Source organism: Microtus ochrogaster, chromosome 18 (genome assembly GCF_000317375.1).
Source record: "Microtus ochrogaster isolate Prairie Vole_2 chromosome 18, MicOch1.0, whole genome shotgun sequence".
Taxonomy (NCBI): domain Eukaryota; kingdom Metazoa; phylum Chordata; class Mammalia; order Rodentia; family Cricetidae; genus Microtus; species Microtus ochrogaster.
In genome coordinates, this window is record NC_022020.1 from 22,385,741 (window position 1) to 22,410,442 (window position 24,702).

At 43.9% G+C, this 24,702-nt stretch overlaps 1 protein-coding gene across 2 annotated transcripts in view; it reads right to left on the reverse strand.

The window, feature by feature from the left end:
* Epb41l4a (erythrocyte membrane protein band 4.1 like 4A) overlaps positions 1-24,702 on the reverse strand; it is a 194,541-nt gene that overhangs the window by 63,664 nt on the left and 106,175 nt on the right. For both annotated transcript variants that reach the window (XM_026783583.1, XM_013349628.2), the window contains 7 exons: positions 23,197-23,275; positions 17,635-17,732; positions 16,745-16,865; positions 14,643-14,730; positions 11,976-12,064; positions 11,412-11,475; positions 127-218 (listed from right to left, as the gene is read on the reverse strand). In XM_026783583.1, the coding sequence (XP_026639384.1) occupies positions 127-218; positions 11,412-11,475; positions 11,976-12,064; positions 14,643-14,730; positions 16,745-16,865; positions 17,635-17,732; positions 23,197-23,275 (631 nt within the window). The remainder of the gene's footprint in view (positions 1-126; positions 219-11,411; positions 11,476-11,975; positions 12,065-14,642; positions 14,731-16,744; positions 16,866-17,634; positions 17,733-23,196; positions 23,276-24,702) is intronic.

Genomic DNA, 24,702 nt, shown 5'->3' on the forward strand with positions numbered 1-24,702 from the left:
ACATAAGTACATATGTAGATGTACCACACATATGTGTATATATGTGCATACCAATACTTGTCATGAACATGGAAGGGCACCTTCATTTACTGTACCGGGGACAAAGCACTCACTCTGCTGACATACCTAAAAAATGTATGATGCTCCACACTGCACTTCCAGAGGTGTTTGCAGGCAGTTTTGCTTCGAGCTTCGAAGAAGAACGAGGTTTCATTACACTGCGAGAGACGGGGAGAGAACACCGGTTACTGGATGTGACGCTCTCCAGAGGGCAGCCCCCCTCAAGGGAGCAGAAATCCGGAAGAGCAGAGGCTAACACCGAAAGAAAAGCTATTTTTGGAAGGTTGCATTAAAAATTACTTTCCACTGTCTACAATTACGAAACATAACTTCTATTTAAATCTCAGTGCGGTCACCTTTATTAACTCCTTCTATGTCGTCTCATGACTATGGATCATCCAGGCAACGGAACGGGAATCCTGCAAGTCTGTTCATTGTAAGTGAACACTGTATACAGAAAACACTGATTGCGGAATTCACTCCTAACAAAGACAGGGATGCCCATATGTACAGTCTTTAACCCTACTGCTTTCAAGAGACAGAGAAATCATACTTAGATTCTGTCTGGAGCATCTCAGGAGAAGCAGTGAGGGGGCTGCCTCCACTACACTGAACTATAAGGTGCATAACATTCAGTTCTATGGTAGATGCAGTGTGCATGCAATAGGCATACAGAAATTTGATGGCCATTTTAACCTAGTGGTTATCTGATATATAAGAAACTAAGAACCCATTAAAGGTAACTCTGTTGTATGTTTGTGAAATGTTATTTTCAATACCAAATAGAAAACAAAGCAAAACAGAATAAGCATGAGAAGCTCTATGAAGTTATACATTGATAATTTAGCTTCAAATTTCAAAATCAAATACTAGCCTTAAACGCAGCAATTATTGTGGAATGAGTTTCCTGTGAATTCATAAACACAATGCTGGCAGTGCGCAGGAGTAACTGGGATATCTGTGCACCATTTAACATGAACACATGAAGTTCCTCCCAAGCCCAACCAGAATAACACTGCCTAACTTAAGAATGTATTTGTAAAATGTGGGATAGAACAGAAGAATGGCCACACGTTCACGCTGCAGCAAAACCAGCCCACTACCAAAATCTTACAAGGTAAAGGAGGAAACGTAGGGAGATTCTCAGGGATTCAGTCTAGGTGTTACTGTGAGTAGACAGCAAGCGGGAAAAACCGGAGATAATGACAGTAAGGTCTGGTCAACATATTAAAATGAAACGTCCACAGAATGCCAAACGGGCCAGTAAGCACAGAGGAGCCCCAAGCGAAGGAGAGGTCACATCTCCTGGCGCAGTACTGTCTCCTGAGAATGCCTAAGATGGTCAGAAGAGAGGGCAGGGGTTAAAGGGGAATCACAGGACAACGCTCGTGAGGCGGGTCAAAGTGAGCAGGAGACAAGGGTGCCAGCAAGGCTGGGGAGAGAGAGCACACGTCTCAAAGGCCACAGAAAGGCCAAGGGGGCTCCAAAGGCAGTTTCTGCTTTCCGTAGTGAGACTATCTGGTGACCTTTGTGTGAGACATAGGACTCTAACAAGAGACGAGGGAGAAGTTCAGTGACTTCAGAACCCCTTTTTCCTGACAGCGAAAGAAACTGAGGCTGGAGAGGAGTGGAGACGGGCAGGGTAAGAAAGCTCAGGCTCCCGCGAGGGGACAGGAGTGCCAAGAGGGCAGGCTCTCTCCTTCCAGGTTTCTTCTCAAAAGCACAGGCACCCAAGATGGATTCACAGTAACAATTCGGTCCCCCCTCACTACCGTTGTCCTCACTTCCCCTCTCCAGACCTGGCCACCATTGGATTATCCTCACTACAATGCCCAGGTCACTTTTCAAAGTTTGCCTGTGAGTGTGTCCTGCAGGGGTAAGTCACTAAGGAAACGTGAATGCCGGGGCAGGCGGCCTCTCCCTATGCCACATGGGGACAAGGGCTCTCCCTACGCCACACGGGGACAAGGCCATCTCCCGCGCTTCTCAACAAGGGGAGCCCAGATGTGACAGTGCGCACTGGGCCTCGCCATGGATGCCAAACAGGAGCTGAAGCCGGTCTCTAGCACACTCACATCTTAGCAGAAACATCCGTCAAGAAGATATATAAGTACCTGAGTCAAATTCTCAAAAATGTTGATTACATAGAACCTGTATTCCCATAAGCACAGAGGAAATTTAAAATCATCCAGTCTTTAAACTCCATTTCCTCCTCATTTCAAAATTTCCTCAGATTGTTTTCTGCTTCATCCTCCACATGTCTGTATTATTTTGCTTTTCTTATTGAAAGCCAGTTAAGGAGTATCTAATTTTTTTTCCCAGTTCTCACTCCCTCCCCTCCTCCCACTACCCCCAACTACCCCAGGGTATCTAGTTCTTAATATGTATTTTAATCTATCATCACTTAATGAAAGATAAAAGTTACTTCAAATCCATCTGGAACTTGGGTTTTCTCGAGTTTTCTTGGGCACAGAGGGGCAGGGGAGTCTCCCACAGGCCTCCTAATTACCCTGCCGTGAACGAACGCAAGTATGAACTCATTCCCCGCATGCAGAAGGCTTCAGAGAAGCCGCCTGTTTTCTGTGGCATTACTGACAGCGTGAGTCAAATAGCAAAGGAAGATTAATGCTAAGCCGGGAGCCAGGAACTCTTGAGGAAACTCTGTGGACTTCTGTCACGTGCTGCTGGCACCAAGGAGCTGACAGAGCACTTGGGGACCATTTGGAAACAGACGTGGCCACGCACACATTTCCATTCAGCCCACGAGGCAGCTTATCTGAAGACTGAGAGCTATCCTGACTAAGAGCTAAAATCCCCTGCCCAGCATCCAAAGTGTGCTACGTTACTCAGACACCTTGGGAGCTTCGGTCATTCACGTGGCAAGCCATGCTACTGTCTGGATCTGTCCTTTTTGGTTGATGAGTTAACTAAGCTTATGTCGTTTGTATCTAAGACAGAATGTGGACAACACTGTCCCTTGGGTCTCTAAGGAGACTCAATGGAGCAAACCCTTGATTGCATTATTGGAACCCAGAAGCTGTATTATTATCCGCAAACGCCCAACTGGGCACCTTTCCTCTTCTTGGTCTCTCTGCTCATCTTTGCTGCTCTCTCTCTTTGAGAGCCTAAAGTGGGGGAGGGAGGGGACTATTTGCTTCTGCTCCTTGCTGTCACTCTTGACTGGATCATGGCCGTGGTTTACACTGCCAAGGCACGGCTAGGCTGCTTAAGGCATCTTGGGCCACTCCATTTCCCGTGTCTCTCAAGCCTGTGCTCTTGACACAAGAGCCTGTGTTACAGAGTCCTGTGTTCAACCAGCTTCTCCTTGTTTCTATGGAGACAGTCACAGGTGGGGGTCCCGCCTTTCCTCTGTCCCCTGGAATTATAGGAATGAGCACCTTCACAATTCCACAAACACTTCCGACATCCAAGGTCACCAGATGTAACTCAAGATGTATGGGGGGAGGGGGGACAATGAGCTTGTGGGGAAAGGCAGAGGACCTGACATCAATCCCAGGGACCCACATGATGGAAGGAGAGAACAGACCCCCACAAGCTGTCCTCTGACCCCCACGTGTGTCCCCCTAGAACATACACAAACACTCACAGATAGATACACTGCACGGGCCACTGGCAAGCAAAAGAGATCCGTGTTTCTAAAGATGGTAAGATAAAGCCATTCTGCAAATACGGAGGCCTGTGGCAGAGGCACTTCCTACCCAGGCCTCGCTGGAGAACCAGGAGAGGCTCGAGAGAAACGTAACATTTGAAATCTGTAGGTATTTTTGCATTCAATCAAAACAGGAGTTTGAACTCTTAAACTTACTTTAGGCATGAAGAGAGAAACGAAAAGAAGAAGAACCATGACAACAATGGACTGGAATAACTTCCTTCTCAGCTGCTCAGAAAGCAAAGGCAAGCCGTGAAATTAGAAAACAGACCTGCTCTTCAGATGGAAACTCACACTAGAGACACAGAATGTTAAGTAGATGCAGGAATTTCATCTTTCCAATGGCGAGACTGGCTGGGTGCTGTTTGAAGCACTGAATTATGCTGGCGTACCCGAGACGCTGGGTTTCTCTCAACGGCTTTCATCATCTTTCATTACTCTTTCCTCAAGTTCAAACCTGATTTTTTAAAATGCCGCTTTTGTTATTACTTGAAAAGGGGAGTTGGAAAGAAATGTTAAAACCCTGAGTAGACCTCACCTTGTTCTCCCAAGATAAGCTTCCATAACAACCCCCCTAAAAGGGCAATTCTCACAATGCTAGTGCCAAGTAAGTGTGGGCATGCTGGGTAATCACACAGTTTAATGTGGTTATGTGCACTGTCAATGTCCACTAGGCAAGTTACTCTGGTGTTTACCTAGTTAATTTTGACAAAGAACTGTCTGTGTTCTAAGAAAATATATTCTACATACCCCAGTATCAAAAAATATAAATACAAATGCTCCTCTATATGCATGCAGCATGTATAGTATGCACGTAAGCTCACGCCAGCTCAAACACTTTTGAGAGGTACAGCATAGCTTTGTTTGGTTTGGGTGTTTGTTGTTATTTGGTTTTTGGTCTCACTATGTCACCCTGGTTGACATTTCTGCACAAAGGACTAAAGCAAGGACTGGGGAGGCAGCTGAGTGGGCCTGGGAACTGTTACTAGGAAACAGCCTAACAGCACGGCCGTGTTGCTGGCATGAAGGTACAGGTATCTGGGAAAATGTTCTGAGCTTCTAAAGGATCAATTCCTTTATTACATTTAATGGTAGTTGACAGTCTTCATTCTAAAATTTTCAACCCTTTTGAAAAAATGGCTTAATCTATTTTAATCATGGAGAACGTTGGCAAATGAATTAAAAGATGAGGCAGAGGCAGAACCGTGGGCTTACAGATGTAGCCTTCCCTGCAGCCTGGCCCAGGCTACCCAAAGGCAAGAGTGGCTAGTACAAGGTGATCTCATAGGGGTCCAATTGAGAAGCACAGACCGGGTGCTCATCTGCGAGCGCTGGGCTAGGCACTTTCAGTCTCCCAAGGCTTCTACAGGTAGATATTCTATATCCCCCTCCCATCTTCCCCACCCCCATTCCCCGCTGGCGAGGGACACAGGTGAGACAGTAACAGTGAACTCTGCAAAGTTAGCTGTGCGTGGGAGCCTTGAGCTCACATGTTACCCAGCAGTTTATTCTGAGGTCAGAAAACTCAAAACAAAAAAGCTACATGGCATCATGGTCCAAATATTACTGAGGGCCACACTTTATAATCTATATTTCAGGTACTTTCATACCGTGGATAGAAATGCAGAATTGTCTACCTCTCAGCTGGGGGGAACATACGGAAATGTCAAACAAAAACCCACATTCGCGCTTACCCTTCAGCTGAGCAAGCCTACTCCAAAGAACAGATGACACACATCCAAACAGCAAACAAACAGATGGGCAGTTACAGAGGTAAGGAACACAGAGTATTTCAAAGCTACCTAAACATTGGGCACAAACAGTGGACTGTACACACTGTGGGACTTGCACCCACGGGAGTCTGTAAGAATGAGGGAAAGGTGAGGCTCAGTACAGGAGAGCCCATGAAGCACACACAAGGCCCTGGACTCCACCCCAGCACCACAAAAGAAAAACAATAAAAGAAAAGAACCAGAAAGTTCCTGATGAACGGACACAGAGTTATTCCTGGATGAAAAATAAGGAGAAACATACAAATACTTTTGTACCATGCTACCTTCTAGTTAAGGAAGAATAATCCAAGGGCATCTGTGCACACACTCTATCACACACATGCTTTTCTTTAAACAAACAAACAAACAAACCATGGGGAAAAGGACCTAGAAAGCAGTGAAATTCAATAGCTTCAAGGAAGGTAAGAAACAACTTAAAAGAGTTCGGGAATTTGTGATGTGCCTCCGTGGGTATCTTTCTGTAGTTTCAACCTTTAGAAGAATGTTAGTCTTCTGCATATTTAAAACATAGACTTAAACAAGCAGGAATGTAAGGCAGAGGGAACCATAACTGGAAATAAATAAACCTAATTAGATTTTGAGGGTATATACAACCAGAGCAGTGAAGAAGGAAGAAAGGAATGAAGGGGGAGGGGAGGAGCCAAGTACTGTGAACAGAAGACAGTATAGGTCCTTGGTCCACACATGTGGGTAAAGAACTGTAATTTCAGTGTTTTGACCAAAGCAACTCTGAAACTATTTGATATGTACTTTAGGAAGGATTAAGCAAATGACTAAATGTGTAGCTACTGGAAACAAAGGTTCTCGTGGCCAAAGAAAGGACATAAAACATGAAATGAGAAAGGCAAGAGAGAGAGGCCTGGATGAAGCAAACTCATAATTTCTACACTATATATGAACGTGCACACACTTAAATGCACATGTACAATTGTACCTTTGCACTTCATGTAGGTGTGTTTTGGGCAGTGTTTGTGTATCTACATGTAAAGATTCTCTACTTCTGTCCACTGAAAGGCTTGGAAAAGTCACTGAGGAGTAAATATCATAAATCATTGAGAGGGAAAAGGTTAATAAGTCTATGTAAAAAACAGACGAATAAATGAAAGGGAGAGAGGGCAGGGCTCTTGCCTACAGTGGAATACAGGGGTCTGAAGATAAATGTGATGAGGAATGGGAGAACTAAAGAACCAACATTTCCCATTATTGTAAAAGACTAGATTGGGTAAAAGTGCCGAGTGAATGCTAAATACACAGGAAAATCCTGACAAGGAAAGAAGTGCTTGTGCTGATTTACTGTATCTACCTGTAGGCTACTTACTGTCTAGCTTGGGGGATGGGTACCCACAATAGGAATTAGACAATGAAGAAATTAGGAGATATGACAGCCAGCAGCTCAGACTTCAGAGACAAAGGCCAGTGGACGGTCACCATGTTCCTCCAGCGGTGACACCACAAGACAGACACCACCTCACCACTGTGACTACAGAGCCGGGAATGCATGATACACTCTAACCACAAACCACCAGAAAGCATGAAAGGAAGACTCAACTACAGTGGGGTACGGTTGTGTTTTAAACATCCGGGTCATAAAAGACAAAGGAATGCTAGGAAAACAGTCCAGACTGAAGGGCGCTAGCCAGAGTCTATGACTTGGCAAAGACATAGAGCATGGGGGATATTATCAGGTCATGCAACAAGATAAGAGGATTTACAGCAATTTGGCAGCAGTGATGTTTCATGTGCAAAGACCCCCATATTATGTAAACCAACCTGCTGGGTTGACCAACAGTGACCAACCACTCCTGGCCACCATCACTTCCTGTGAACTCTCCCAACGCTCTCCCAGGTTCTGCCAGTAGGTCTAATTATTCCCAGCTGCGTTGCCAGGAACCTTTCGGCCTCGCATCCTGTGACACTAAGCTTAGCTGAGTTTAGTATCATGATGCATCGTACACGCAAGTACTCCCGGTATCGTTTACAAATATGCTTCCTACAGGCCAGGACCCAGGCCTGGTGTTAGGGATTGCACCCTCCCACTGGGGAAAGCTAGAGATGGTTTAGCATTGCTTTGCGTTCAGCTCTCTGCGGCCATGTTGGACGGCTCACACCTTCTGTAAGTCCAGCTCCATGGAGATCCAGTGCCCTCTTCTGCATCTCACCAACAGCTGCACTCAAGTGTGCACATACACACACACACAACCATACACAAACACAGGCATTCAAAATAAAACACACAGAAAGAAAGCATACCAGTGGGAGCTGGCACACTCCTTTAATCCCAGCACTCAGGAGGCAAAGGCAGGTGAATCTCTGAGAGTTTGAGACCAGCTTAGCCTACAAAGTGAGTTCCAGGACAGGCTGGTACAAAGAGAAACCTTGCCTTGAAAAAGCGTACATTTGCTACGCAATAATAAGAAACATACGAATAACATGAATAATATGAAAATAGAACTTACAAAACTCGAAGCAGGCACATACATACAAATATAACAAGAAGGCAAATCTTCATGATATAATATTAAGTACAAAGGCACACACATGCTGAGCATGGTGTCTTGTCTGTCATTCCAGCACTCCAGAAGCAGAGGCAAGAAGACTCATGATCCCAAGACCAAATGGCCGACAGAGTAAGACTCTATCTCAAAATCAACTAAAAATAAAAAGATGTACACAACCATACAGAGATAATATCTCTATGTATGCACATATAAATACATAATACATTTACACTAATGAGGCAAAAAAATCAATACGCAGTCATGCCAAACTGTTAATAATAATTATCTCTAAACTCTAAGGTAATGGGAAATGCTGATTTTCTTCCTTTCATTATACTTTCCATACCGTCTACCATTTGTTATGTGGAACCTTTATTCAGAGTTTATATTTCCTATGAGGTGCAATTTAAGCCACAGTGCACTTTGAAGCGTACACCATGCATGAAAGTATCTCTGAACTTGGCCTCAAAGCACCCAGCACACACGCGGAGTTAAGTCTCTTTAACCAGACCAGTCGACCAGAAAATCAGCAGACTAAGCATTTCAGCCATTTCTCAAGCTGAATGAGATTACTGTTCCAGGTGATGGGTTTAAGGGGCATTTTAATTTAATCTGTGATTACAGTTAGGCCTCCATAATAATCAACTTAATTCTACCATTATGCAAATCACCGCTTCACAGAGAGGAACCCTGATGGAGAAAGGGGGGGGGGGGCTGCAAGCAAGAACACTCAGGAAATAGAATGTTTTGGTTAAATTAATGTGCCTATTTAATAACAAGTTTAGGACGAGGCGTGGTGTTGAACACCTGAGATCCCATCACTTGGGAAGAAGAGGTGGACAATCAGGACTTCCAGGTTATAGCCAGCCTGGGCTATATAAAGGAAAGGATCTGCAGTCACTGACCAGCTTCGGCACCTAATTTAAAGGTCTCTTGCACCTAATTTAAAGGTCTCTTATAACTGCAGGCGGTCAGGACCCAGGACAGTGGGAATGGGACACTCAGGCTCCTCCCAACATCCACTCTATCTCAGAGCTGGGAAGAGTACCGGGCTGAGCAGAATGCCTAGGAACCTGCTGCTATTTGGAGATGGTGCCACAGAGACTGCCGCTGGGGAGCGATGTAATGTCAACATTGCTGCCCTTAGCTGAATGTTCAGGGTACTGGCGACCTTGCCATTTCCTCTCCTGAGACAAGAGAAGAAACAGTAAAGCTCTGCTGTGATAACACAGGCAGAGTTCGAGAGAGAGAGAAGAAAGGGAACTCACAAAAGGAATCTAGGCCTAGAGGAAGGGTGTCCTAAACAACAGGACACTTCCATGGGGTCCTAGCACCGTGCCAGCCCCCCTGCCAAGCGTCATTTTTAAGGCATTTAGTAGATGGGATTCTTTGCATTAAATCACGTGAACCCCGTGGCAAGACAAGGAGAAAATTGCAAAATCTGACTAACTAGCTTTTCTGCTTCTCAAATCTACTCATACCTTAGTGCATGTTTTAAGACTGACATATCTAATTAGGAATTAAAAAACAAAATTAATTTCCATCCCCCGCCAAAAAAAAAAAAAAACTATACAATTAAGAGCTTGCATGTGCTTTGGGACCACCACTGTCTGAGAAGTCGAGACTCTCTCATTCTCACAAGTTCAAATTCACCTCGAAACCAGATTTCAATTTTATCAATAATAACAGCCCATTTTTTTTCTCCCTAGAGGAAGAACAGACAGCATCAGAGTTTGTGTCTTTGAACATCTCAAAAGTCAGTTCATCAGCCACTTCACAGATGTCACAGAGGACTCTCTAAACAGGAGACCCTCTGCTAAAAACCATGTTCCCAACCTGTGGGGATGCTATGCTGTGCCGACAGCTCCTCAAGTGGCCACAGAAGCACTGGTTTGTACCTAAAATCTTTCTAGCACCAAAAGAAAAAAAAAAAGGTCAATTCAAAGCTTGCTGTGGTAGCACACTCCTGTAACCCCAGCACTTGAAGGCTGAGGCAGGAGGACTGCGATGAGTTCAAGTCTATGCTGGGCTACACAGCAAGTAAGAGGCCAAATAAGAAAACATACCAAGATCCTGTCTTAAAAAGAATTATGAAGAGTCAAAGAAGCCAGTTCACTTCCACACTGGGCTTCACTGTGTGTGAAGAGAACAGGAGACAGAGGAATGGGTTCCTCCTATAGCTCTATTTATCCTGCTAGGGCTGCACTAGCAGCACAAAAGGCAGCCTGACCTTCACAGGCAGATCAAAAGGGATCGTTCTCACCCTTGCCATCTTTGACCAGCTTCTCAAAGCTACCTGTGAAGGCATGAAAGCACAGCCAGGCACAGCCACTGCACCTACTGTCAAATACTGCCAGGGTGCCCAGCCCTCGACTCCCCATCTCTCTTGAAAGCAGAATTTCCACACCCAGTTTATGTGTCATGCTCAGCAGGTTAGAAAGGTGTCTGTTAAGTCTTGCTAGGTGACTGACAAGAAAAGTAAATGTGTTTCATGTTTCGCACACCAATGCAGCAGGATTTGTATAACCATATGACTTCATAGTTGTGATCTCAAAGGAACTTCCCTTTTTCTTGCAATTAATGTAAGAATACTCTAAGTCTCTAAACTTCTGAAATGTTAGAGGTAGAGATGGTCTAGTAAAGACGTAATGTTTATCCATTTAGCATGTGTTTATTTCTCCTTCTGTTCTCAAGGTGATTTGTTCCTTCAGCTCAGTGATACCATAGTCAAAAATGATGAGCAACAGTGCTCTCCACCTAACAGATCAAATGATTCTTTTATATTGTGTTGAGTATTTGACTAACACTTTTTACATTGAAAAGGTTCTTGAAAGTTCTTCATAATTGCATCATAGAAGAAATTGTGTCATAAGTAGTCAATTGATATCCAGCTGAAGCATTCATATGTTGCTTAATTTCCCGACAAACCCCATGATGGAAAGACTTAAAAATGAACTTGGAAAATACTGAAATTAGATTTATCAGGTTCTGTTAGATTGTTACATATGTCTTGCTTAATTTCTGTTTATTAATTTATATCCACCCAATTATAAAGTAAATTTGGAGGAAAAAAAAAAAGAACAGATGTGTGGTACCCAGCAGGTTGTTTTGTTTACTTTGGAGCAAAACAAAGACGTACTTCTGCAGTTCCACACAGTCCACACCTCTGAGATTAAAGGAGTCCCACCTTCGCAGGCAGGACTGAAGCGACATTTTCCCCATCCCCACTTCCCTTTCTCGTCCACGAGAAATGTGTGTGTGACATGGTTAGCCTGGTTCCACATGGCTGCAGCTAAGAAAAGGGTGGTAACTTCACAATGCCTCTTAAGTTACGAATGAGCAGGTGAGACCTGCTCTTCACAGGAGAGCAACGTGCCCACGAAAACTTACATCTTTCCCCAGGACTCTGAGTTCAAACTGGGTCTCCTTGAAATGCACCTTTGTAATCCGGGGCCTGAAAAACAAAGCAGACAGCACCAGGGTTGTTGTTTTCAGAACTTTTTCAGAATTCAGAAGGGTATCCAGCAGGAAAAGATTGAGCAATGCAGGCTCTTTTATGTACTGTTGAGGACACTGCAGAACATCCCTGCATGTCCTCTGCTCTGGACATCATCCCTGTTTCTCCACAAGTACACAACCAAGCTTGGAATCCCCGTTCCCTGAGGGTACCAGTTCCCCAATCCCTCCATTCCTTCCCCAGTTAGAGCTAAAACTCCAGTAAGACCTGGGTCCATGGGCCACCAGCACACATGAGGGTGGGTGGGAAATCCTTCTCTAGAGCTTCCATGGACAAGAGAGTCCAGAACAACCACAAATGAAATTACCTTGAAGATACATACATTCACAACCACTTTCATCCAGTTACCTGCTCACTACTGAGACCCATTGGCACACAAGTTCCCAAACCTGATGTATACAGTACACAACTTTAACTCACCCCCAAGCTATACTTACCAGAAATACTTCCCCACTTGCTTTTTATTCTTATAGACAACAACACCCACTGGAGTTAATCCTAAAAAATACTCAGACTTGTTTTCTCCCTGGGGGGAAAAAAAGAAGCCAACACATATAAAGCTGTGGGATAATGCTTTTGTACACTGTAAAGATCTGTCATCATTCATAATCGATTAATAAAATGCTGACTGGTCAGTAGCCAGGCAGGAAGTATAGGTGGAGCAACCAGACTAGGAGAATTATGAGAAGAGGAAAGGCAGAGATGCAGTCACCAGCCAGATGCAGAGAAAGCAAGAGGAGAATGCCTCACTGAGAAAAGGCACCAAGCCACATGGCTAAACATAGACAAGAATTATGGGTTAATTTAAATTGTAAGAGCTAGTCAATAATAAGCCTAAGCTAGGAGGCCAAAAAGTTTATAATTAATATAAGCCTCTGCGTGTTTCTTTGGGACCGGGCAGGACAGAAACTTCCATCTACACATATATTCTCAGGACCATGACTTATTCATAAAGAAGATCCTAGTAAAACTATAATTGGCCATACAAACACATTTGTTATAATGGTTATATAATCAACAATTTATATAACTAAGATATAATTAAAATTGGATTCAAGCTTTGAAAAACATCAAACAAAAAAACCTAGCTAAACTGTAATAGCAACTAATTTGATGCTCTGCCCCACACCCAATCTTAAGAACACTTTTCTTAGCATCAATCTACGGTTCTGATTTCAGTTCATCAAAGAAGCACCGACTGACAACCAGTTCAAGGCTGCATATGCGATGGTGCTTATGCCCAGGTGGAATCACCATGCAGCTTAAAATACTGATGAGGACAAGCCACCAAATCAGTTACCCCAGAATCTCCAGTGATGGAGGCCGAGTGTGAGAACACATGGGGCTTCAAATAATTCCATAGCCACAGCCTGAGACCCACTGACTTCTACCTAGTGGTGCTTTCAAGTGACTTGTCTTGGTTTTTCTCTCTACTGTGGATAGAGCTGGGCCCAGTTTACCAGTACCACAAGTCTCATGAGAAATTTTAGGCAGCTGCCTGCAGAGAGAGACTTCGATTTCCTGAGGTCTACCATGGTCCTTCCCACCTCCACTTGTAACTTTAAAAACTGAGAAGTGCAATCCCTTCTCATAAATCCTGGAGAACATTCATTTTCCAGGCTGTGACAAACCTCAAAAAACAGGGCCCTGAAATGACAGAGCCACAGGCTGGGTGGGTACCAGGAACATGCACAGAGCTGTCTGCTGAACGGCCTGCAAGCAGAAGATAAAACCAAGACAACAGCTCTGGAAAAACCCCGTTGTTGCCAACCTCCACCTTTAGAGGGATGGAGGACATACCAGATCTGGGCCATTACCCATAGATCCTTACCAGTACCTTCCAAAGCCAGAAGACCTGATTAGGAACTAAGATAGGCGTTATAGAATCAAAGCATTTTGCAGAAGCCTCTATACATTTCCAAGGGGGGTGTATTTTTTAAACACCCCCAAACCTACCACGAGGCCAACAGAGAAGACAACGACTTCATGGAGTTTTAAAGATACCTTCCTTCCTTCTCTCCTTCCTTCTCTCATTTCTTACTACATGGTCCAGGCTGGTCTCAAGCGTGAGAGACTACAGTGCTGAGATTACAGGACCGTGCTACCCAGATCTTAGAGGCAGCGTTCCATCCTTACAGTGCTGAGATTACAGGACCGTGCTACCCAGATCTTAGAGGCAGCGTTCCATCCTCTAATGAGACCAGCATCTATTATCAGGGAGCTTTTAGATCCTCCGAGTCTGTAACTTCCATTATCACAATGAATGTGTACTCACGGGTGCTGCTCACTGCAAAAGTAATATGAACCAGGAGCAACAGCAGAAGCACAGAATCCCAGCAGTCCTCAGGTAAAGCCAAGAAGAGTTCAAACCAGTCTGGGCTACACAGCAAGACCCTGCCTGACTGAATGAATGAATGAATGAGTAAGAAGTTTGGTTTCTTGTCTCAGACAACACCAGTGAGCTAAAGACACGCTACAAAATGAATGCAGGAGTGGAAACAGGGAAGAGATAGTCGAAGGGAAAGGTCTGAGAGGGCGGGGCCTGGCTCTAGACCACTCATGCAGATCTGACGCGTGCTCGCTGACAACAGCTGGCAGTTTCCATAGCTACTGAAGGAAACTGGTAGACGTATCTATCCATGCAATACTCTCCTGTTGACAGGACACTGTCCACTTAGCCTGGATCCACCAGCCACTGCACCAGGACGGTTCCCCAACACCTACTTCACCTGGCAAAGAGCTTTATGTTTTTCTGCCACAAAAATCTATTTTTAGAAAATCCTCCCGTTTTCTGTCTTGCATCAATTATAGACCGATTTTAAACTGCTTTGGCATTTAGCTAAGCCCTTTGGAACTCTTATCCAGATTGTGTTTGCAAGCCCAGTTAATTGTTTTCTACACGTGGAAATACAATCACAGACTTTTATGCAAAACTCATTAGGGTTTAATCCAGGTAAGAGAGGCTTTGAGTTCGAGGACCACAGGAGGAAGTATCATCTACTTGCTGAACAAGAGGCCGGTGGCTTCCCTCAGGGAGTTCCTCTGACTTTTCAACAAAAATGTCATCAGCTTAAAATATTTTGTGTTAATTAAATGTTACTCACATAGACAGGATGGAGGTCAACGCCGTACATCTCCAGGGATTTGGCAGTCCTCAAGTAATTCAGCTCCGCTTCAGAAGGAGCCTGACCCCTGCACCCAGAATAAAAACAAAGACGTTTTAACTCATAGCTACCCCACTTAGAGAGAGAAGGACACTTCACTGTGCTTATTAGCAAAACAAGGAAGATTCTGCACTAATGCAAAAACTTTAAAAAGGCGTAAAAAGCTTTTAAAAAGCTTAAAAAAGACTTAAGAAAGAATGAAGAAGAAGAGGAGGAGAAGGAGGAGAAAGAGGAAGAAGAGGGAGGGAGGGAGGGAGGGAGGAAACAAGCTAGGCTTTATCCTCAAAGAAGAACTTGGCCTTCTGGGTGACAAGAAATTAATATTTATATTAAGTTAATTTCATTTACCAAACCTATTTCTGCTCATTATGGTCTATTCCCAAATTCTCACTATGTATTAAAAACTCTCAGTTTCAAAAGCTCCCAAGGAGATTATTGAGAATATAAGCATTCAAATTAAAAAGCAGCCACTTCCCGAGGAGCAAAATGTTGCCACGCACCAGCACCAGCAGCTGTGCGTTGGAAGCAACAGGAGCTGGCACCACACCAGGCAAGGAGCTGAAGGCCCCACTAGCCAGCGGGGGTCGCGCCAACAGCTCCTGAGCACAGGTGCGGTGTGGAAGCACATTAGCAACACGCAGGAGCCGTGCAGTGCTTGTCATTTCATCACTGGGTGCAGAAATCTTCCTAAGGCCTTCAGTGGTGGCAGTATCCAGTGACCACCATTTGCTCTTAATGAGGGTGAGCATCTGCCAGAAATCTCCGTGGATGAATGGGGGGTGGGTAGTGTGTGGGGGCTGATGGCTCACAAAGGATAAAAGCTGCTAAGAATGTCTAAAACTTGAGCGTCCTCTCTGACGCTCTCCATCACTTCAGCCACCACACGCTCAGATGAAAGCCTGGAAGAGTGTTCTTCATAAACTGGTCAGAAGAAAACTACCAAGTTTTGATCATGCTTTATTACTAGAAAAAGATAACTGGCTGCACTATCACATAAAACATGAACGAGGGCCTTTATCCAAAGCCCTAGAATTTCAAAATATAGCTGTTCTTTGAAACTCCTAATAGAATTAGCATTCACAGACCGCACCAATCACGCCGCCCTTTATAATGTGTAACAAGCTCGCTCTTGTTAGCATCCACTTCAGCCAAGCCTTAAAACGAAGGATTCTATTTTCAGGCCACAGAGCATCCTGGGTGCATGCTAAACCAAGATGGAGAGCTGGCCCCCTCTGACTCCTGTTCAGCAATTGACTTCTGCCTCTACCCACTGAGGCAGAGCCATTCCGCAAACACTTTGGTTGAGCAAATTAATTCTATATTTTCTTTCTTAACTATAATATCTGAAACCAAGTATATTCAAAGGGGACTGTTATATAAGAAGCCAAAAAGGCAAAGTTAATCAGTATAGAGGATTTAACTAAAATAAGTATAATTAAATTATAACTTCAGTGCTCTGGGCTATTAACTACGAATCTTCCCAGAGGAGCATGGGAACTCTCGGGGTGCATCATGGCTGACACAATGACTGGGGAAGCTCATGAGCATGGACTCGTTGCTATGGCCTAGACAGGATGTTTTTGCTTCTAATCCTAAAGATTTACCTACTTACCACGGGGCAAATCTCAAATGCACAAAGGCATGTTTAGCTATTTTCCTATAGTGAAAAGTAATATTTATACATTATAGGATTGCACATGATAGTAGGAATGGGGGGAAAAAGTACCAAACCCAGCTCTTATGGAATGACTCTGCTTATGTAAAACCACAATACAAAAATCTAAACAAAACCAATTTTCTCTGTGGAAATCATACAGAGAGGAGAAGTCAGAGGTCATCAACCAAAACTGTGGTATCTTTAGGTACTGGGTTTACCGCCGCCTTTACATTATTTAGATAGAGGAATTTTCGATGAGCATTTATTGTTATAAAAGAAGCAAAGGAAATGAGCATTGGGGCACAGGCGAACTTGTCGCTGGAAGCACTTATGACTGTCCCAGCTGACTGATGCTGACGAATGACAACATGAAGCATGATCCTACATTAGAGTCTTGTGAATCCGTTCGATGGCTTCTTCCAGCTCCTCCTTCTGGTCAGGAACAAAGCGGTACTCCGACACATACCCTGCAGTGTGCTTATAGGGGTCGTGGTCTCCAAGTTCAGCTGGAACACAAGTGGAATTTTATTCATATATAGTTTTTCTCCTAACTATCACAGGTAAGAGTATTTTAGGGAAATGCTTCTAAAAATAAAGGAATGGAATATTCCTATCACACTGAAACCTTTTTTCATCAAATGCCTTATCAATTTATTGATGTAACTAACTACTAAATAACTTTGCTAAAACATTACTAAAAAAAAAAAAAACTTCACCAAAGACGTGTGTGTGGTACAAACAAATCAGGATTTAGAAAATAAAAGTCTACATTTTTTTGCTTTCCCACAGAGCCTATCATCATTTTATTTCAATTATTTTTATCAGTACATATGAAATACAATGAATATGCACATTTTGAATAACATAGCTACTAGAGATTAGGGCATGCATTCTAGGAACATTGGAGATCCCAATACATCCTCTCAGATGATAAACCAAGAGCAAGCATGACATTCCAAACAACCGCGCTGCAGGTGATGCTGGAGGAGACGTACTGGAGTACCGGGTCCATCCTCCACCATTGGCACACGGAGTAGAGCCAAACCAGGAAGTTCTGGTCAGCTTCTTCTTCCTGTAATAATCTCACTTCCCAGGCCAACCCAGTTCATCCAGCTGGCATTCTGTCTGGGATATTTATTCTCTCTAATGTCTAGTCTACTAGTGTCGCAAGAACGAAGACCAGACTATCTCATTTCTCCCACACCAAATTTGAAATATGCCCAAATATCTTCTTCCCAAGCGTTTCGGAAGCAAACATACTTAAGTGGAACGTACCCTGGATGGCGTATGCTCCAAGTTGAGCAGCAATGTTGACAGGGCAGGGCAGCCGGCCCTGAAGGGCATCTTGCTTCACCTGTAAGAAAAACTGATATCTAAAAGAGAAATGGAAAAAAGGAGATTAACAATCTCTGATGCTGCTCAGACTTGAAGCTTCAGGCCCTGACCAGCAAGAGAAAACCCAATCATCCTTAGTTTTGGGGTTTTTTTTTTTTTAAAAAAAAAAAAAAGCAAGCTACTCCCACCGCTCTGTGAGGTGTCTCATGAACAAGCAGGGATGAGGCCAGCCAGAAGTACTGAACCAGGTTGCTGAACTCTCAGGGCAGACTGCAGGGTTTGCACAGCGGCTCTGCTGCTCACTACACCTGTAGCCTTTTGATGTTACTCAGCTTCCCTAAGGGCCAGTTGCCTCTCGGGAATGGGAAAGGACAGTATCAATTCATGGTGTCAAGGAGAAGATGAAATGTAATGTCACCATTACTGGCTGCCATCATCAGTACTTCAGCAAACGCAGTTCCCAAGAAGGAGAAATTACAAGGGCCCCACCTCTATGACATGCGTTATCTACAAGGCTCAAAATCATGTGCACTAGACAAGACTAACACTGCAGTGTGTGTTTCCCTGCCTCTTCCCACCTGCTTATGGTTTCAACTTTGCTTATTCTGGGATACCTTTAAAAATCATAGCACCAAGAAGTGGTCTCAAAACTGTAAAAAAATGTGATGCTGTCTATGTAGTTTACATACAATAAGCTAGAAAAATGAGGCCAGCACTGTTATCTTCTTTCTGTAAATGAGGTAACTGCCCAAGATCTCACGGCTAGTTAGTCTGCAGAAACAGAACTACAGCCTGAGCAATTGGATCCTAGAACCTTCACAATCAAGAGACTCTACATGAGCTGGGGGATGGCTCTGTTGGTAACATGCTCACTGTACAAGCAGAAGAACCAGAGTTTGAGCCCAAGAAAGCTATATTTAAAAAAACAAAAACAAAAACAGACACAGTGGTATGCTTCTAACCCCAGCTTTCAGGAGACAGAGACAAGCAAATTCCTGGAGTTCCCCAGCAATTAGCTTAGCCTAATTGATGAATTCCAGGCTAGTGAGAGAGCCTGTCTCTAGATTAAAGGTGGACAGTGCCTGAGGAGTGATAACCAGGGCTAATCTCTGGTCTACAGGTGTGCACACACATATACACACAAACACGTACACACGTGCATATACCGACACACACAAACATGCACATGCATACCCACACACGCATACCCACACGCATACCCACATGCACACACATGTGCACACACACATTCATACACGCAGACACACAAACAAGCACACGAGGGGTTTTGCGACTCTGATTCGACCATCTAGGCTTCCTTCCTCTGGGATGAGAAAAGGCAGTGGTTTAGGAGGCGGCATCACACACCAGCACACTTTCCACATCCAGCTGCCATCACTAACACGCCCCACATACCTGCATCCTTCAGGATGCCCTGTAATCCTCTTCCTGTGTAAGGTGATGCTTACACAGGGAGAGACAAAGACAAGAAAATTAAATGGATGCTGGAAATCATCTCTGATAAATCTCTTCTCCAGCTGCTTGCAGCTACAGCCCTATGAGAAGCCCCAAATCTTAGAGGCCACACTGGTCATCCCCAGAAGACTGCTATCCAACTGGAGAGCAGCTGCAGGCTTGGGGCTAGACCTCCTCACCTGGCTTCTTCAGGGCTGGCACACTAGTCACAGGTGCACACGTGAGAGAAACCCAGGAGCACTGGTTTCTCCCTGACATCCCTGACATCCAGAATCAATCACAAAATACGTGAGAGTGTGACAGTAACGCATCCCTCTACACCCCTAACCTATGACCTCACACGCTTAAACCTGGTCTGCCACCACCCACATTTCCCCTCCTCCTTCCAGCCTGCTCGAGGGGAGGAGTGCGTTCCAGAGGCAAAGAGGATGGTCCCCCTTCCTTAAAGCTCAAAGAAAAATCACTACATAGTTAGAAGTACAAAAATGTTCTTTTCAAACCTAGACAACAATGAGGACCCTAAGAGAGACATACATAGATCTAATCTACATGGGAAGTAGGAAAAGACAAGATCTCCTGAGTAAATTGGGAGCATGGGGACCATGGGAGAGGGTTGAAGGGGAGGAAGAGGCAGGGAGGGGAGCAGAGAAAAATGTAGCGCTCAATAAAATTAATAAAAATATAAAAAATGTTCTCTTCAAGTGATGGAAACCAGACCTTTCCTTGATCACACGGTCACATGGAGCAGGACGTTCCATGCAGCTCCTGAATGAAGAATGAGCCAGTGGGTATATCCAGTCTTCATATACAGATTCCACAAATGCCGGCTACAGAGCTATGGTGGGTGACTCAGAGCTAAATAAACACATATGCCCGGAAAGTTCTGATTAATAGCTTGATAAAGCCTTGATAAGCCATCTCAGGGCTCCACACTGGTCTTTAGCCATCATTTGGCCCCACTTCAGCTTCCCTAACCAATCTACTGAGCAATTCCGCTGTTTGTGCAGGAGTCAGCCGCCTGCATGCATTAACTCACAACATTCCTCCAGCCATCTCCCTGCAGAAATGCTGAGACTTTTTTACCAGAAGCGAACTGGCTAAATGGTAAGAGAGGTTCAAGCAAGATATATGAAATAGTATAATTTTTTAAAAAATCTATTTACATGCAAAACCTGTAATTCTGTATGTAGACAGAAAACTGAGGTTAGATGGAAGATTATACACATGAAAGTTTCCTTTATCTTACATTTCATATAAAATTAAGGAAAACTTAAAAACCAACACAGAGTAAGTTGGAACAATGCTCCAAAGAACAGAATCAAGATAATCAATCACTCTATTTGGGACTTCTGCTTGCTTGTTTGCTTTTTGGCCCTTAACTCATGGCAATCCTCCTGAATCAGCTTCCCAGGTGCTAGAATTACAAGCACGAGACACAAAGCCCAGCTGAACTTAAAGTTGAAAACACTGAAATTTAGCTTGCAAATACAGGCCACAGAACTGTTTTCCTTTAATGGCATATGAGGGAATTTCACTCTTGGGGTTCAGTTTTACCTCTCAGCCAGGGAGATGGCTCAGCGTGTAAATGTGCTTGCTGAGCAAAACCCTGGTGACTTGAGTTTCATCCCTAGAACCCACATAAGCGACTAATGTGGCACCATGTATTTATAACCCCAGAGTTACTACCGTAAAATGGGAGTCAGAAACAGAGAAATATGCTAGGAGTTCGTGGGCCAGTCTAGTCCGGAGTGTGCCGCACAGTAGCCCAAGCAAGAGATATGCTGGCTCAGAAAAAGAAAGAAGAAAGACTCCTGAAGAGATGCCCCCCACCTCCACACACATGCCATGACACATGCTCCGCACTCAGACTCTCTTACACATACACACATGCAGGCACACACATGTGCACACACACACACACATGCACGCATGCACACACGTACACACACATTACACACATTTACAATCATACATAAAATAAAACAATCAAACTCACACATGCATCACTCACATTTACAATCGCACATAGACAACAAAGTTATTTTATGTAATTGGTCCACTTTTTCATGTCTGCTGTATTACGAACCTGTCTATAGAGCAATGTATTCATGTGAGCCAATGGTGTCATCCTCAGTGTATCCCATACCGGTCACATATTAAATGTGCATTTAGTTTACCCACATTTTACTATGATTTAGACCAAGCAGAAAAGAAGTCATGATCACCGCCTATAAGCCAATTACACCATCTGGTTTTATCCAACCTGGTGAGATACCTGAGGGGAAATGGCTACCCTGAGAAGCTCTGAGGCACAAGCATCAGTGGATTCTGAAGAAAAATTTCTGTTTCCTATTAATCCAAGTTAAACATGGGTAAAGAAATATACTGTAAACCTTTGGTCTTAGCACAACATTTTCTGAAGCTAACTCTACGTCAGTGTAACTGCACTACACTGTCATGGCAAACACAGGGCGGGCTACTAAGAATCCACATGATCAAGCACATACCACTCAAGCCCATGTAGCATGCTACCCAACACTTACAAAGTCCTCCGAGACACACACTGAGGCAGAGCCCATGGAAATGATGGACTTGCACCATTTTTAAACAAAATGTCCCTTTGTCCTTCTCTAATGCGTTGTAGATAGAACATTTTTACACCTGTTAGACTTGGTCCCCACCCCTCCCCGTGAAGATCTCATATACACACCTCTCCTCTCAGAACAACTCCCTTCCTTCGGAAAGGTGTGCGCTAGGAAGATGTGTGCACTGGCTCTTCAGAGTGCTCAGAAGCAAACCGAGGTGGGTGACGTGTAGGCAGACATCACATGGTTCTAGAGATGAGGCCTACAAGTGGCAGGTCAGAGTGGGATGGGAAACCCCAAAGAGTCCAAAATAAAGAGGAAAGAAAGTCTGGGCTGAAAGACAGAAGAAGGCAACAGGGGCTAGGGAAGTGGCTAGGCCACCGCAGTGCCTGCAGAGCAAGCATGAAAGCACCCGTCACAGGCCAGGTACAGTGGTGCGTTCCTATAACCCCACCCTGGGCCACAGAGGTAGACACTGCCCTGGGACTTACTAGCCAGCCAGTCTAGCCAATGAATGAGCTTCATGTTCAATAAGAGTCCTCGCCACAAAGATGAAGGGGAGTGATGGAGGAAGACACCTGACCTCTGGCCTCCACACATGCATCCCCACACACATGCTCATGCATACACAAAAGGGTGCAACAGGAAGGAAAAAAAGCCAGGTCGCCTTTGTTGCTATGGTGTCCAGGATTTCACATAAATGTATAAAGTTTTCCTTTAGTCTATAATAAAAGTTCACTGGAAAACTAACTGTCTGAGTTATGACAAGTGCTTTTTGGTTTCCAGTCAGTCCACTGGCAAAGTAAAGTCCAGCAGGACGCTGCTGTCCCCCTCTCTTTAGAAGGCATTTTCAAATGCTGGTAAGGACTATTTTGGCACTCTGTCTACTCAATACCAATGAGCAAATCTGTCTTTACTAAAATATAGTTTTTGGAGATAAAGGTGGAGTAATACATTATAATACTGATACTTTCTCTCCCTTTTTAATACAGGAAATAGTTATCTTTTCATTTCCTGCAAAGATAAATGAAATATCTAAACAGTTGATATTTCAACTACAACTAATTAAAGGAAAATAACTGGCCTTCCAAACAGACATTCATATGCATAAACCCAGCACATCAAAACGCCCTCCCTTGGCAGATCAAATGACTGCTCTTACACAGATACAAAGGCCAAAGGCACTGAACAATGACAGAGAATATCCTGCCCCAGCAGATGCAAATCTGTCATCATGTCACCCAGGCTCCTGTCGCTTCCCACACACATCTATCATCGGACACTGATCTGCCTCGCGCAAGGCGAAAATTTAATCGTCACAGCAGGTGCACCATGAGACACAGCTCGACACGCATTCAGGTGTGTAAGCCCCACTTTTAATCCACACTCAATACAGCTTTCGTGTACAGCACATTATCCAAAGATAAAGTTAATACTGTACCTGGTTATTTCCTCTTTTAGCTTACATGGATCTTCAGCATAGAATTTAATACCAAAGTACAAAGTATATGGAGGTCCAGCTTTAAGAAAAAGCAAAAACTAATTACATTTCACATTATAATCAAAGTTGCATTGTAGTATGTAACAATTAGGAATTATATTCACATATGGAGAATATATTAAATATAAAAAACATCTATTTCAAGCAATTGACAGTTCATTTACATACAAATTCTATTATAAGATTTACACTCTCACATCAAATAATAGTAGTTCAAGAGGATCTGAGTTCAAATCCCAATTTCAGTGTAAAAATCTAGGTGTGGCTGCGCACACTCCTGTAGCCCCAGTACTGTGCAGGGCTGACAGAGGTGTTTCTGGAGCTTTCTGAATGCCAGTCTAGCTCCTGGTTCCATGCAGGGTCCTGTCTCAAGGGAATAAGGCAGGGATGACAAAATAGGACGCCTGACATCCTCATCTAGTCTCTGCATATAGGTGTATGGACCCATGTGTACACACACACACACGCTAGTGCACACGTACAAGCACGTGCACACACCCTTGTGTACACATACATGCATATGCACAAACAGAATTACCTTTATAAAATATTTCTAAAGACACAAGAACACAAAATGGAAAAGGCATGGTTCAAGACTAGTGAAGGCAGGACATTAATGCTAAGTGCATGTTCGTTCACACATAAACACAGAAAACACTTAAGGCCCAAAAGAGCACAAGGCTACTGGTTCTTGTATCTGGTTGGACTGCCTATGCACAATTTTTATCAATTTCTATTTTCCTGCTATTCATTACTGAAGGAAAGAGGTGAACAAGAGAGGGTCTTCTCATCATCGAGAATTCATTGACAAATGATTTTTTAAAGCCATCCTCTTATCACATCAACTATCAAGAAAAAGTTTTTCTAAACTTCTCTGCAAAAGGCTGCAAACAATGCTGACCCTGTCAGTGAGTCACAGGGACCCCATTAGTGAGCCAAAGTCACAGGGACCCTGCCAGTGAGCCACAGCCACGGGGACCCCGTCACTGACTCACAGTCACGGGGACTCTGTCACTGACCCACAGCCACGGGGACCCCGTCAGTGAGCCACAGCCACGGGGACCCCGTCAGTGAGCCGCAGCCACAGGGACCCCATCAGTGAGCCGCAGCCACAGGACAGTGGCCCAGCCCTAGCAGAAGCAAACAGGTGGAGATCATATGTACTGGTGTGGAGAGGGTTGACAGTCTTCAGTCCCAATACCTCATACGGGAAAAAAGTTAATATGTGTAGTTTGTCCCAGGAAAAAATACAAGAGGAAGTATAAGCTGTGTCAAATGCTGGGAAGAGGAAGTAGCAGTGCGCTGCAAATTAATTACCTAATATTTTCATAATCACATATATTTTTTAAAAATAATAGAGTAGCCATGTAATAGCACAATATCTGCTACATTCTTAAACAATTCTAATTTTTTAATTTATTTATTTTATGTGTGTGACTATTTGCC